A 15,735-nucleotide genomic window follows, 5' to 3' on the forward strand; every position below is an offset into this window, starting at 1 on the left:
CACTATGACTTCTAACGTGGCCTCCATCCAACTATTATCATTTCGTCACCAAAAATTATTTCAGAATAAATCATTGTTAAATTAAAAGACAAATTTAAAATAATTTTAAATTCAGAGACTGCAAACTTAGGACCAATTTAAATATTTACTCAAAAAAAAAAATCCCTTCCTTAGCCGAGTCAAAAAATCATAATATATCGGAATTTGGAACGCAAACTTTTCGTGTTGACTTGGCATTGACGAGTGAGGATCCTTGGGTCAGTCTCTCTGATACTTTACTCTCTTGTCTCTTCTCTTTCTTTGTGCCTGATCATGATCATGCTCTTCAATCGTATCCTCATGCTCATTTTCACTATAACTTCTGCATTGCTTTACTCTTCTTCCAACATTGATTGGTTTTGTTGTTACTCTTTGGTCGTTGGACTTTGATGCATTGTAGAATATAACTGTAAGGAAGAGTCTTTTTATTTTTTCGGTCCATAACTCGTGGTGTTCCAATTTCTTTAAGCAGGAAATGCTCAATTTTTTGCCTCAAATTCACGCAAGTTCATCACTATTTGGTTAGAGGTTCGGTTTTCTGTTATTTTGTTCCATATTTATGACCAAGTTATCCTTTTTTTTTACTAAGGAAAGCTCGAAGTCGTTACGAGTTAACCAAAATGATTTTGCAGCATTTTTGGGGTTCCTTAGTTTGAATTCCTTGACAGTTAGTTTTTATTATTTTATTTTATTTTTAATCTTATGTTGGGCAGAAAAAACTTTTAACACTTTTTTTTTTAAATCAAATTCCTTGGTGCAAATTGCTGTTTATTCATATCGTAAACGAAAACAAAGGCTCTAGATTCTAGTAATGTGCTTATTTTGAGAAATCAGGTCGCACAATGGATGCAAATGCTTCTGATTTTGGGAAAAAATAATTGATTTTAGTATTTTACAACTTACTTTTTTAATACAGTTGAGAATAGCTGAGGACAAATTTTATTTAGAAGGTTTTCTGCTTAACTTTTTGAACAAACGCTAAATATTTTTATACCATTTTGATTGTTTCATAAAATCTATACAAAAATGTGGAAAGTAATTTTTTCAGTAAACAAGATGATTTTTTGTCTAAAAACCAAAAGCATGCATCCTAATTTCATAGATATCTCGAAGCCATTTAAGCCATGTTCATGTCTGTTTCTTCAATAATTTTAATCAAGACTATTATTTATTATGTTATTTGCATTTATTCATGAGCCAGTGAGTTTTTTACAACTTTTTCTATATAAAAAAGGTTGTTCTTGAGCTTCAGCTGTATTTTCTTTTTATTTTATTTATTCACCCTTCAATTTTGATATTTATTCATTTGCACTTATTGACTGCCCATTGGATCTTAAGAGAGTCATGATTTTGTATTCTGCACTTGAATATTTTCTGAAATTTTAGGATCTGGCTTACTTGTTACATTCAAAGGTAGACATTATTTTTATTTTCTTCTTCTCTTTTCAGTTGCATTTGTTTCAGTTGCACATGTTACATATTTTGACAACAGTATACTATATTTTGGTAAATATCCTCTATCCCGCTTACATAACCACTTGGTGGAATATCCATCTCGAGTGCTGAGCAATTTAAAGAGCTTATGTTTTTCTTGTGTTGGCTGAACATAATCCATGTTTGAAACTTTTGACATTTTGTTAACATGATCTTAACTCCATTAACAATTCAACCCATTTAGAATAAGTTTGGATAGTATCACTAGTTCCAGAAATCATTGACATTTTCTGCAGGTGTACTCATTGAAATTGTTGAAACTTTTTGATAGATTGTGCTGTGCAAACTAGATACTTATCCATATTCTTAACAGCTGATAATGAATTAGTTAGGAAAGTCGTTTTATATTATTATATTCATTGATGTAACTTCTGATTTGTTAAAAAAGTATTGCCTTGTTAATAAATGTTACATTACAATACTTATATTTTAAATTTTAACTTTACAGTCTTAAGAGATGTATGTATTTTCAGAAGATGTCAATGATATCTATTGTTACTGTGACACCTGAGAAAGGTTATGTAATATGAATATACTTGGAATGTTTTGGTTTGGCTATGCAGAAAGTTTCTGAACCTTTAATGTTCCCTCTTTTTTTTAACTATATTTACATTGTGGACTGCAATGAGAGCTGAATCTGTGAAATGCATTTTGAATCTCATCCATTAGGTTAAACCTAAGCTTGCAGCCTGAACTGATGTTCGGTTATTCAGATAAATTTCATCATTAAAAGTGTGGAAGTTCTTGCAAACATGGCTGTCTTATAACTAATTTGTGTATATGGTCAGTTAGTTTATGTTAAGAAGGGTTTGTTTTACATGTAAAACACCCATTTGTCAAAAGCAGCGAAAGTTTTCCCTTGAAAACAAATTGGCTTGGAAGGTGCATTCTAGTGTCTGGATCAATTGTCATCTATCCATGTTTACCAGAACAATGTGAATAAACATTCAATGCATTTGATACCGTAATATTTTGGACGACAAATTTAAATTAACTGTTTAAATAGAAGATCTAGCATCATCTTAGTGTTGCCTTTCGTTACTGCTTTTTAATTGTTTTACTTGTTTATTTTGTTCTCCTCCTATTCAGGAAAGGCAAAAGAGTGGTTATGAAGGATGGGTAAAACAATTGAGTTGTATGGATTCCCATATTATGTTACTGTGGACGTTGTAAAGACATATGTAGAACAAATTACCGGTGAAGGAACTGTATTAGCTGTTAAGATAAGGCAAGGCAAAGGTAAGGTTCCAAGGGCATTTGCGATTATTCAATTTACCTCTGCAAGCAATGCTTCACACATACTGTCTAAAGCTACAAAAAAGTTGTGGTTTGGCAACTCCTATCTGAAGGCTCGGGAAATGATAAAAGATATTGTGCCAAAGCCAAGATCTTCTCAGCATTGTTTGAATAATGTGAAACTTTATTTCGGCTGTCAGCTCTCCAAGGAAAGATTCTCTGTGTTATGGAGAAATATGGATGTCCGTTTATGTTTCGGGTATGGAATGAGAAAGTTTCATTTCTTTCTTTCCCATAACAATTTAGAATATAAACTTGAGCTTTATTATGAGAATATTTGGAAGATTGAGCGGCATCAACCCAGAGGTGAAACTGCTAATTATCTCCTGATTCAGGTTCTTAAATCTAAACCTTATCATTATTGGTTTTAATCTATTCTTCAGATTTAAGTAACACTTTTATTATAGTGGAAAATGAATTCCAACAGAAAAGTTTAACTTCCAACAGGAGTTACCTGCTGTAGTCACTCTCCTACCCATGGACCATAATAAATACATTGCTTGAGTTTGAATTGGGGTATTTCCTTTTGTTGAACCTTGGTTCTAGACTTGAGCAAGTTTCCTTAGCACTGGATTTTCTTTAACTGAAGGAAAATAGTTCTATCAAAGTGACAAGAGACCTGACAACAATGCTGTGATGTTTCTGTAGAAGTTAATAGGTTGGATACCTTGTTCACTGAAAATTCAAATGAAGTGAACCTGAACTGATAAATCAAACTATATTTAAAAAAAAAAAGGTATAAACCAGCTTTCTTGCAAGAAAGCAACTAAATATAATGATACAGGGAGTAGCCTTTAGTAATCCTTTTGACAATGCTCATTAACTATTTTCCTTATCATTTCATCTATTACTAGGTGTAAACCCTCGACCATCCACAACAATGTGCATATGGTTTAAATTTGATCTCAAGCTTGTTATTACTTATTGGAACTTTTTTCTTTTTTAATGTATTTCAGAATTTACCATGTCGATATGACTTGGAAAGCCAAAATAATTGTCTTGATTTTCAGTCTTTTATCGTTTCGTGGGATGTTTTTACCTTGTAATTGCTGTTGCTATGGATGCTCTATACATGACTTATGACGAACATCTTTAATTTTTCTTCAAATGCCAGTTACTTGGTGCTCCCCGTATTTTTGAGAAAGAAGAATCTACTTCAGGAGATATATATGATCATCCGTTATTCAACTTTTATAAAGATGTTCCTGATGACCAATGGATTCGAGCAACAGATTTCACACCTTGCAGCAGTATTGGGCAGTCATCTGCCTTAGTTATAGAGCTTCCATATGACCAACAGTTTCCAGATTTCAGGGAAAACTTTGGTTATTATGAGGAAAGTGAGAGGCAATTCACTTTAGTGGCAGGGGTTCCTTTTTCTAGCAATCTGGACCTTGTTCCCATTGTTACTCCTCCACAAGGCATTCAAATACCATATGAAATCTTGTTCAAAGTTAATTCACTGGTCCAGCATGGGAGTCTCGCTGGTCCATCACTTGATGATGGCTTTTACCGTTTAGTTGATCCATACAGAATGAAGCTTGAATTTATAGAACATGCTTTAGAAAAAATGTTCTATTCAAAGGAGTTCTGTTATGAACCCATAAAGTGGCTGAGTGATCAGTACAGAAGGTACATTTCTGGCAATGCATTAGGGAACCCTCCTCGATCGCCTGCGATATCCTTGGATACTGGTTTGGTCTATGTAAAGAGGGTTCAGATTACACCTTGCAAAGTGTATTTTTGTGGGCCAGAGATTAATGTCTCAAATCGTGTTCTCCGCCATTTCCATCAGGATCTTGACAACTTCCTACGTGTTTCATTTGTTGATGAAGAGCTAGAAAAACTGTATTCTACTGATTTGTCGCCACGTACTTCTGTGAACAGGAAGACTGAAATATACACAAGAATTCTTTCCATCCTTAGAGATGGCATAACTATTGGTGACAAGAAGTTTGAATTTCTAGCTTTCTCATCAAGTCAGTTGCGGGAAAATTCTCTTTGGATGTTTGCTCCTACAGCAACTGGATGTACTGCTGCATATATCAGGGAATGGATGGGAGATTTTCGTAATATTAGAAATGTGGCCAAATATGCTGCTAGGCTGGGGCAATCTTTTGGTTCATCTACTGAAACACTAACTGTTAAGAAGCATGAAATTGAAGTTATTCCTGATGTAGAGTTTAATGGCTATGTCTTTTCTGATGGAATTGGGAAGATATCTCTTGAATTTGCCAAGAAGGTTGCTAAAAAATGTGGTTACAGTTCCACTCCATCTGCCTTTCAGATCCGATATGGCGGTTACAAAGGAGTTGTGGCTGTTGACCCAACATCGACAACAAAGCTATCACTGAGGAAGAGTATGCGGAAGTATGATTCAGATAACTCAAAGTTGGATGTTTTGGCATGTAGTAAATTTCAGCCTTGTTATCTAAATCGTCAGTTGATTTCTCTCTTATCCACTCTTGGCGTCAAGGATGAAGCTTTCGAGAAAAAACAGAAAGAGGCTGTTGATCAACTGAACACTATACTAACAGATTCATTAAAGGCGCATGAGGCTCTGGACATGATGTACACTGGGGAAATCAGTAATGTTCTGAAGGAGATGCTCAGCTGTGGCTACAAGCCGAATGTAGAACCGTTTCTATCAATGATGCTGCAAACATTCAGGGCATCAAAGCTTTTGGAATTGCGACTCAAGACGAGGATTCTGATTCCAAAAGGACGAGCAATGATGGGTTGTCTGGATGAAACTGGAAGCCTAGAATACGGTCAGGTGTTTGTTCATTTCTCTGACAATAGGCATGGGAGTCTTTCTGGTAGTTCTTCATATGATCCTGCAAAATCTTACATAGTCAATGGTAAGGTAGTAGTGGCAAAAAATCCCTGTTTGCACCCGGGAGATGTGCGTGTTTTAAAGGCTGTGAATGTGCCAGCCTTGCATCACATGTTAGATTGTGTTGTTTTCCCACGAAAGGGACGCAGGTACTTATATTTCTTAATATCTCAATTATTATTTATGGTAAACACTATCTCAGAAGATACTGTCTCATGTATATGTTAAGCGCAGTCCACATCTTAGTCACTAAAATTTACATAAAACAAGTTTGGGGAAATAATTAATACCTACTTGGCCTTTACCATTATGTATAGGCAGCTGCACTATGAACTGCTAGTTTTACGTGTTGAAAATTGTCCTTGCTTCTGTTACTTTTAAGATGTATAGCTGTAACTTTTTTTTTTTTACTTTTTTATGGTTGTTTTTTAGTTTTTCTTTCAAAAAAACATCAACTATGAACTCCATTCAGTCAAATAGACGTTGCAGTTTTACAGTCAATGGTGGTTTCTTCCACTGCTTTCTAATTATTTTTGATACTCCATTTTTCTCTCCATTAATACTTTAGTTTTCACTTATATACAATATTTAGGTTATATAATATAAATTTCTTAAAAGATTATTTCTAATGATGACATCATTTAAAATAAAAAATAGAGAGAAAGAATGAAGGAGAAAAAGACCTGCGTGCAATGCAATTTCGGGGTTAAAAGAAAAAAAAAAGTAAATCAGAGTGAGAATGAAAGAGAGAAAAACCTGGAATGCAGTTGCAGCTAATAATATTCTTTTAGGCATCAATATTGTTCTTTATTTCTCTTAGATATGTTCGTCAAATGCTTATGAGTTTTGAATCATACATTATACATGATCTGAATGGTACATCAAAGTTGATCTTCTTTAAATATGCTTGAGAAGTTAATTCCATTCATAAATGATTTTTTAAACTTTTGCATGTGGCCATCCTCTCAAACTGTCTCTGGGCCTCAATAACTGATTTTTGTTATAAGGCCTCATCCAAATGAGTGTTCTGGAAGTGATTTGGATGGTGATATCTACTTTGTTTCTTGGGACCCTGAATTGATTCCGCCAAGAGTAATTGAACCAATGGACTACACTGCTGGTCCAAGTACGGAACTGGATCATAATGTCATGATTGAGGTATCATTTTTAGATATTGTTATCTTTGATATATTTGTTATTATTTTTGTTTTTTGATCTTATGTTGCTATTATGTATAATCTTTAATCATGTTTCAACATTTCTGCTGTTGTTATGGATTATGTTGTCACATCCAACCAAGGTTTCACTTCAATACTGATTATGTTATAACAACTTGAGCCAAGCTATACTTTCTGTCAGAGTATCTCCCTTAAAATAATTTCCCATTTTTCTTTATCTTTTCAAAGTGTAAACACAACTTCACTTAGTCACTTAAATACAATCCACGTCAATTCTATTATCTAAATCCAATACTCATTCTAAATTAAAATATATGTCGTTTATTTATTTATTTTTTTCTAGTTTCATTTCATAAGTCAGAAGTGTTAAACAATCTCATAAATATTAGTTATGTTCAAAAATACCAAAATCTAGCCTCAGAACACCCAAAATGTCTCTCCTGTTTTAGTCATTCTCTTCTATCGCAAATCACATCTGAAACAGTGAAACATTTCTCTTTTTCATCCACGAAGCTTGAACTCTATAACTTAGATATCTCTATTTTCTTTTGCATTTGTTATGAATTTATGATAGACCAAAATACTCAAACGATTTAACTTTTCATATGGTCTTTGAGTTCATCTTAGTCTCTTCTGTACCAATTCACTTTTTATTTCAATTTTCTTTTAATTATTTGGTGCAGGAGATTGAGGAGTATTTTGTAAACTACATAGTTAATGACAGTCTAGGAATAATTGCCAATGCACACACTGTATTTGCTGATCGAGAGCCCTTAAAAGCAATGGCTGAACCATGCCTCAAGCTAGCAAAGTTATTTTCAATAGCGGTCGACTTTCCAAAAACTGGTGTTCCAGCTGTTCTTCCTCGTGAACTTTATGTCACAGATTATCCAGATTTCATGGAGAAGCCTGATAAAAATCCCTATGAGTCGCAGAATATTATAGGAAAGCTTTTCAGGGAAGTGCGAGGAATTGCAACCAGTGCCAGCTCGATCACATCCTTTACCCGGGAAGTGGCTATACGGTCATATGACCCCGACATGGAAGTTGATGGTTTTGAGGATTATGCTGATGATGCTTTCTTTCACAAAACCAACTATGACTACAAATTGGGAAATCTGATGGATTACTACGGGATCAAAACAGAAGCGGAAATCTTGAGCGGGAATATCATGAAAATGTCAAAATCTTTCAGCAAAAGGAGGGATTCAGATGCAATTAATGCAGCTGTGAGGTCTCTAAGGAAAGAGGCTCGAACGTGGTTCAACGATGGCAACGGTGATGATGCCTATGCAAAGGCTTCTGCATGGTATTATGTTACTTATCATCCTGATTACTATGGTCTGTATAATGAAGGCATGAATAGGGACCATTTTCTAAGCTTCCCATGGTGTGTTTACCCTCAACTTGTTCAAATCAAGAAGGAGAAAGCCTGGATTAGAAGATCTTATAATCTATCATTGGAGGATAGTTTCCCGCAGTTGAGTTTAAATTGACAACTCTGCCCTTCTCTTTGTTGACTATGTGTGTATATTTAACAATTTATGTTGTGAGTAATTTAAGGCTCTGGTTCTGTTTGTTATTTCACTTGCATGCATGTAAATATGATGAAGATGTATATGGATGGGTAAAAACTCTGGCTATGTGTTAATGATATCCTTTGTGTTATTTCCCTTATATGTAAAGTAGTATTAATGCCTGCGAAAAACGAATGTCAATTCCCACATGATGAGTTTTATTAAAAAATAAGTAAAATAAATTTATTCTTGTCTACATTTCCAAACACAATGATCATTATATGAAATTAGACAAATTGAAAGAGAATAATGAGAGTTTCAGCTCTCAACTTTACTTGTATAAAGTAAATTTCTCTATGAATTTTAACATTATTCACTAATATTTAAATATTTCAAACTTCTCTTGACTATAATTCGTTCACTTTTTAAAATTTGCAGTAGAGAAAAGTGTGGAAGTCCGATATAACTGACTGCCTGCATGTGCTGCACTTTTTTTTGTCTCGGCTTGACACTCCTTCACGTTCATCTCGTTCTTGTTATATAACTTTATATTTTAGTGGATAGCAATTGCAGGTAGTCCATCAGTAACCAAATTGAACTAAAATAGCTATGTTAACATATCTCTCCAATGAATCTTTTCTTTTCTCTCTGAATTATATATAAGTCAAATAATTCTCTTAAAATTTTATTATAAATCAAAAAGGTCTCTAAAATTATAGAATATATGTCAATTTAGTCTTCTCAAAAGAAGCAACTAGAAGGTGGAGAATAAAGGTGGAAGACGAATCTCTCCATTAAAAATAACGTCGTTTGGCATTTTAGTCACATGTCTAGGGACTAATTTATCTCAATGCAATACGTGTTGTTTTATCTGATATGTTACACCTATAATCTCCACGTAAGAAAGACAATGTCGTGTTAACTTATTTAACCTGGCTTAGAGGTTTATATAGCATATATCTAACAATCTTAAAAATTGAAAACCTAAATTTTTTTGGAGATAAATCTGTCGGACCATGAAATTTTTGAAAACTTATTTAAGATATTACTCTTTTTAGTAATTTTTTTTATGATATGTTTAAAATATGACTTTAGGACATATATGAGTAAGATCCTGATAAATAAATTTTTATGTCAGGTTATTTTATTAAAAAAATATAAAAAATTTTTTAAAAAATGATAAAATTATAATATTAATTTTTTATTAGTAAATTTTGTTTGTCTTTAATATAAAAATTTAACACTAAAACTTATTTATTTAAAAAATAAATAATTAAAAATTAATTTAATAATTAAAATTTATTAATAATTAAAATATCTTATGAAAAGTTTGGACTTTGGATACTACTAAATTTATTAATAACTAATATTAATACTCCACAGTTGAAAGTATGCAAAAGACAAGAAGGCTCTGGAACATTTAGGAAAACTCTTGCACTCGCTCTTACGTTCCTATACTATCGAATCATAATGGAACATTCTCCATATCTCTACCACCAATTTAGAGCACATCCTTTCACACTATATATAGACACCAGAATTACACCTAACTCATCAGTCATCATCACTGCCAAGTCCAACCAAATTCTGAATTCCGAGCACAACGAAAATGAGGCCACAAAAACTCAAGTTGCTGCTAGCATCATTGGTGTTGCTTATTGTTGCGCAATGTTGTTCCAACACAAAAGCTTCTCTCCTTCCTTTGATAGATCCTCCCACCTCTCTCTTATCTGACCTCTGGCCGGACCCGTTCCGAGTGCTGGAGCAAGTCCCATTCGGGGTAGGCGGCAGGGACGAGCAAGCAGCGATGGCACTGTCGCCTGCGAGAGTGGACTGGAAGGAGACTCCGGAGGGACACGTGATCATGCTGGACGTGCCGGGGCTGAAGAGAGACGAGATCAAGATCGAGGTTGACGAAGGAAGGGTGCTGCGAGTGAGCGGAGAGCGCAAGAGGGAGGAAGAAAGGAAGGGAGATCACTGGCATAGGGTTGAGAGGTCATATGGAAAGTTCTGGAGGCAGTTTCGGATGCCGGAGAATGTTGACTTGGATTCTGTTAAGGCGAAGCTTGACAACGGTGTGCTTACTTTGATTCTTGATAAGTTGTCACCTGATAAGATCAAGGGTCCTAGGGTGGTTACCATTGCTCCTGGGGAGTCTGAGGGTGCGGGTCCCGCCAAACACGACAACAGTGGCGCCAAGCGGCAAGAGCTTTGAATTTAGAGTCTCTTCGCGAGTTGAAGGGCATCATCATCACTATCGTCTTGCGTTTAATTTGTGAATAAGAGTATGTACAATGTAATGTTGCTTGCATTGTGTCTCCATGGATGAAGTTTGAGGTCCTATATATATGTTGCATATATCCACACCACTGTTTTGTTAATCTGGTGATGAATGGAAAAAGAGGTTTTTTAAATAACTAATTTTTCTTTGGTAAATTCGATGGTGTCTATCATTTTGTACTTAATTTACTAAAAAAAATAAATAAATAATATTTAATAAATTTTATATGATTTATTTTTTATTTTAAATATTTTATTTTTTATTTTAAAAGAGATATTAGGCAATTTAAATACTATAACAAAAATATCATAGAATTTATTTTTTTCTTTTCATGAATAATTAACTAATAAATTATTGAAAGATTTTGTTAGGTAGACAATAATTTTTGTGAACAATGAATTATAAAATTAATCTAAAATAAAATAAAAATATATTATATTTTAAATTATTTATTTAAATTTTAATATTAAGATAATTATTTGTACACTTAATAAATTAAATATTTGATATATTTATTATTTATATTATTTAATATTTTTATTGTTTATCTATATTTTTTTATTAGTGAATTGACAAATCTTAAAGGTTAAAAAGAAAAATTCAAAGGAGGATATTTTTTTTCTCTTCAACTTATTTATTTTGGTTGAAATAATACTAAGGAAATTAATTTTTTTCAGTTAATATTAATTTATTATATAAATTATTTTATTTATTTTAAATTTTAATTTATAAATTTTTTATTTTAAATTTTAAATAATAAACAACAAAAAATCTGAAATAATAAATTTTAATTTTAAAATTAATTAATATTAATTCATTATAAGTTAGTTTTTATATTTTTTTATTATATAACGAGAATATCAACAAGCAAATCAACTTAGGCATAGTTTAGTCACCAAAAAAAAAAACTTAGGCATAGTTTGGTCAGAGTTAGGCCATGAGATTGGTTTAAAATGAGAAATTTAAATTTTTTAAATTTTAAATTTTTACTTTAAAAAATAAAATATAATTATTTATTTTTAAATATTTTTTTTATATTTTTTTATTTTATTTATAAAATAAATAATGAGAGATTATACTTTATTTTTTAAATTAAATAAAATTAGAAAGTTCACCAAAATCCATCCTCAATCGGCTGATCAGATTCTCTTCCGAAGATGTCTCCACAAAGCTCAAAGCATTTTTAGCTTAGGTCACCGACATTTTTAAAAGAATAATGTTATATATTTAAATTTTTTTTAACTAAATTTATTCAAGTTAGTCTAATATAACAAAAATTAATTACGATTAATATTATTTTAGGTTTTATTATTTAATTTGAATAGATTCTGTTTATAAAAAAGCTTAAATACATAACACTATTCTTCTTAAAATTGCAACCAAAAGAAGTCCAATTCAAACTGAGATCTTCAGTGAAATTTTAAAATATGCATGCTTCTCTCTCCGAAGATCTGTTGTCTCCATTTTAGATATAAAACATAGATAGCTAGTGATAAATTAAATTTACCTTGTAGCACAAATTTATCAATGTCTCTATCTATGGATGCTTTTGATTTGTTTCTAGTTTTGAGATGCAGATGTTTTGTACGTCCGGAGATTCAAGACCTTTTTTTACTGACTTTTCATATATCAAAAGCAAATCCTCTAGTCTTGTATTATTATCTGATTCTAGTGGCTTAAATTACTTGGTTTCTTTCTTTTCTTTTTTTTTTTTGTTCTTTAAAAAGAGGGGGGGGGGGGGGGGGGTATAACAGTGATTGATTATTAGCACTTGAAACTGGAAAAAGAATTATTTAACTTTACAGCATCTTTAAAATGTTTTACGTTTATATGTGATAATAAACTTCGATAGTCATTCACCCTAGGCATCTAACGTATAAATCCCCTGACAAAAATAGTTTTCTTTTAGATACAACCAACGTGACTTCACTTAACAGTAGACCTCTACTTTTCTACAAAAAGTTCTATATACGAATGAATTAGATTACTCAAATTTCTAGTAACAAGAATCCAATATAAATGGCAAAAGAATTAGAAGTGTCTGCTATTCAATAACTAAAATTAGAAACTTTCAACTGGAGTATGCCATATATGCACATAAAATCAAATGATTAAAAATCTATAATCAAAGACTAGATTCTTTACTGTCAGTCTGTCACCATTAGCTGCTTCTATACTTCTTTATCTGCATTATTTGGAAATTGGAAATCTATTGACATCTTCCCCAAAGATTTTGTTAGCATGTCAGTCATAGTATTAGAGCCTGCAGATGGCATGGTTGCTTGGACTCCACTTGTCCTTTCTTCTGGCTTCTCACAATTGTCTTGATCACAACTTTCAGATTCCCTCAAAAATGTTTCCCCCGTCTCATTTGCTTTCTGGCTATCATTAGTATCCGGATTAAGGGCAGCTAGTTTTGTACTAAGCGCATTTACAGCAATGTCCATAAAATGGTTACGAAGCTCCGCCTGGTAGATGCCTTTTGCAATGCCGCTCTCTTTAGCTTGGGTTATCCCGCTATATTTGAAATCCGGCTCCTTTGAGTTTCGCTCATCACAGCTGGTCAAGCTCATATCCTCCAAGGCACTTCTTATCTTGGAAGGATTAAAGTAACTTCTTTTAGCAACAGGGTGCTCCTCTTGGGAGGCATTTTCCCTCTCTGTTACTTGCTCCTCATTGCGCTTTCGCTTTACTTTCTGATACATCTGTTGAACATCTTTTTCTTGAGTTGCAGAGGAACCCTGACAAGTTTTTCTCAGTAATGTACTGCCATGAAAGTCGCTTACATCATGTGCCTGTGGATTGACAGTGTGCAACCCCCTGGAGCGCCTCCTTGCTGATAAAACCTTCCGTCTATCTAGTTCAACTGCCATAAATTCTTTGTTGCAAACAAAACACAAAAGTCTACAGTTAACTTTAACTCTAGAGTACAGGAATACAAGCTTGCACCTACGGCACATAGTCCAAAATGTACTTGATCTTGATGCAGGCGAATTCTCCTTCTGAATCTTTGCAATTGAAGTGGCAGCCTCGGTAACATTGTGATCACAATTAGCCCCCTCTTCTGATGGTATATATTCACACTCAGTTGCAAGTTTACATGTTTCCACCTTCACCTCCTCATCGAATGCTGGGGCATTAATCTTCTCATCGATCATTGCCCTCTTAGCCTTATCTGACAGCACACTCCATGCTTGCGAAACAAGTTCAAAGGCCCCATCTGCGCCAACAAACTTGTTCCTCTCAGAGTGAATCAGGGAAGCTAAACTCACATACGATTCCCTCATCGTGGCAACATCGTCTTGCGTGCCTACACCAAGCATAGTGTACCAATCAATTTCACCATTTATTTTAATCTTAGCAGCGAGGTATATACCAAATATTTTTATCATCTGCTCAATACCCTCAAGACCAGGAAACAAATTTCGAGCCATACGAGCGAACCTCATTGCAGTATAAACATCACCTGCAGCAAACATTTTCTCAGAAATCTCTTTGGCTCTGATGGCCTTATGCTTATTTGACTCATCCATGTGCCTGCGGAAATATTAAGATATAATCCACACTTCTCTTCTGCACTCAAAAACTACATAGCAGGATCCTCCATTGATAGGGTTATGAAAACAATTTATAAATTTTCATATGAATGCATTCATTCTCTACTGTGATCAATAAAGTGCATTATAATCACTAACCATCAAATGATCGGAAACCCCTTTCTTTCCCAATTGCAACGCTTCAAAAGTTTCCTACCTCTTCTTTCGTTTTTCTATAATTCTAAGTTTCTAAGTTCTAACTGCTACCTAACAGCATACTGAGAGTCAAATTGAAAAGAAAAATAGAAACTTCGAAGATAATTTGATAATACCTCAAATCTCGATGATGCTGTTGGCGAACTGGTGGAAGAAGGAGAAGAGAAGAAAGATCAAATAATCGGAGAAGAAAGAACTTATTTTTAGGCAAATCCTGCTTTTGCTGACTTGATTCTTTGCTTGTGGAAAAAACCGCAGATTCGGGGAAGTTCGTTCATTTTGCAATTTTCAAAATTAATTCAAATATGGGAAATTGGGAATATATCTTTTTATTATGTGTTTTTTCTTAATTGTGTTGTCTGGTATAATTTTTTATTATATAATTTTTAAATTTAATTTAAAAAATATGTGACAGAAGATATTAAATAATGAGATTATACTTAATAAAATAATTAAGAAAATTAAAAAATCCATTTCAGGAGAAGATACAATTTGTTACCAAAATTCCTCCTAACGTGTTTGGATCACTTTTCTTTTTTGGCATTTAGCCAAACTTTTACGAAGGAGTAAGTCAATTTTTTTTTAAATTGTAACATTTTTTAAATATTTAATTTTGAGAATTTAATTTTTAAAATTAAAATTTAGCATATAAAATTCAAAATTTAAAATTAAGTTTAAAATTTAAAATAAAAAAATTAATTGATATTGACATTGAAAAAGTTAGCTTCCTACTAAATTCAAATATTATTATTCAAATTTCTTCGACAATTCTATATTTTATTTTTTTCATTTCATTTAAATTTTAAGCAAAATTTTTAATCATGTCATATGTATACAAAAAAATTAGTTATTAAATTAATTATCTATATAAAATATATATTAAAATAAATTAAATAATATATATATATATATATATTTATATATAATACATAGTAGTTAATTTGATTGTTGATTTTTTGTGTGTATGTATAACATTACTTTGCTATTTTTCGATGTGAGGATTATAATTTTTTTGTTTTTTAAACTAGAATTATTAAGATGATTCTTTGTATTAAAATAATTCTCTTATTTTAGTCTTTAAATTATATGTAAAAAATAATGTTTATAATTTTATATTTAAAAAGTATCTAGTCACCAAACAAAAAATTAAAAAAGTACACCAAATCTCTTCTAAGCCTAATAGCCAATAGATTTAGCACATTTTTATTTTTAATATTGGATTAATAAGCGTGTTTTTTTAAATTGTGATCTATTATGGTATTTTTCTAAAGAGAAAGTATAGATAAATAATGAAAATATTAAACAATATGAATAATGGATATATCGGATGTTCAATTTACTA

The 15,735-nt window shown here is 32.4% G+C and overlaps 3 protein-coding genes across 14 annotated transcripts; 2 read left to right on the forward strand and 1 right to left on the reverse strand.

The window, feature by feature from the left end:
• Nucleotides 1-215: 215 nt before the first annotated feature.
• Nucleotides 216-8,497, forward strand: LOC130948636 (RNA-dependent RNA polymerase 1-like). 5 transcript variants are annotated; one of them, XM_057877456.1, is made up of 6 exons: nt 216-257; nt 512-567; nt 2,623-3,164; nt 3,944-5,814; nt 6,673-6,823; nt 7,527-8,497. In XM_057877456.1, exons 3-6 carry the CDS (start codon nt 2,649-2,651, stop codon nt 8,337-8,339), a joined length of 3,351 nt encoding a protein of 1,116 aa, XP_057733439.1. In that variant the 5' UTR covers nt 216-257; nt 512-567; nt 2,623-2,648; the 3' UTR covers nt 8,340-8,497. The 5 variants fall into 5 exon arrangements, with proteins under 5 accessions (XP_057733439.1, XP_057733441.1, XP_057733442.1 ...); XM_057877458.1 differs by lacking the exon at nt 512-567 and having other exon boundaries at nt 238-257; XM_057877459.1 differs by lacking the exons at nt 216-257; nt 512-567 and adding an exon at nt 314-448.
• Nucleotides 8,498-9,847: 1,350 nt separating this feature from the next.
• LOC130951265 (22.0 kDa class IV heat shock protein-like) lies at nt 9,848-10,796 on the forward strand. Its single transcript, XM_057879913.1, has one exon. It carries the CDS (start codon nt 9,970-9,972, stop codon nt 10,573-10,575), a length of 606 nt encoding a protein of 201 aa, XP_057735896.1. The 5' UTR covers nt 9,848-9,969; the 3' UTR covers nt 10,576-10,796.
• Nucleotides 10,797-12,474: 1,678 nt separating this feature from the next.
• On the reverse strand, nt 12,475-14,677 carry LOC130947808 (uncharacterized). 8 transcript variants are annotated; one of them, XM_057876520.1, is made up of 3 exons: nt 14,510-14,670; nt 14,045-14,178; nt 12,482-13,951 (listed from the first exon to the last, which is right to left on the reverse strand). In XM_057876520.1, exons 2-3 carry the CDS (start codon nt 14,172-14,174, stop codon nt 12,813-12,815), a joined length of 1,269 nt encoding a protein of 422 aa, XP_057732503.1. In that variant the 5' UTR covers nt 14,175-14,178; nt 14,510-14,670; the 3' UTR covers nt 12,482-12,812. The 8 variants fall into 8 exon arrangements, with proteins under 8 accessions (XP_057732508.1, XP_057732501.1, XP_057732503.1 ...); XM_057876522.1 differs by having other exon boundaries at nt 12,483-13,951; nt 14,045-14,107; XM_057876521.1 differs by having other exon boundaries at nt 12,483-13,951; nt 14,108-14,178.
• Nucleotides 14,678-15,735: the final 1,058 nt, after the last annotated feature.

The sequence above is a fragment of the Arachis stenosperma genome, chromosome 9 (genome assembly GCF_014773155.1).
Source record: "Arachis stenosperma cultivar V10309 chromosome 9, arast.V10309.gnm1.PFL2, whole genome shotgun sequence".
NCBI lineage: Eukaryota > Viridiplantae > Streptophyta > Magnoliopsida > Fabales > Fabaceae > Arachis > Arachis stenosperma.

Coding starts and splice junctions, on each gene's coding strand:
- LOC130948636 (XM_057877456.1), top strand. CDS start 2,649: ATGGGTAAAACAATTGAGTTGTATGGATTCCCATATTATGTTACTGTG. Junction 3,165..3,943: donor CTAATTATCTCCTGATTCAG/GTTCTTAAATCT, acceptor TTCAAATGCCAG/TTACTTGGTGCTCCCCGTAT. Junction 6,824..7,526: donor ATCATAATGTCATGATTGAG/GTATCATTTTTA, acceptor TATTTGGTGCAG/GAGATTGAGGAGTATTTTGT.
- LOC130951265 (XM_057879913.1), top strand. CDS start 9,970: ATGAGGCCACAAAAACTCAAGTTGCTGCTAGCATCATTGGTGTTGCTT.
- LOC130947808 (XM_057876525.1), bottom strand. CDS start 14,174: ATGGATGAGTCAAATAAGCATAAGGCCATCAGAGCCAAAGAGATTTCT.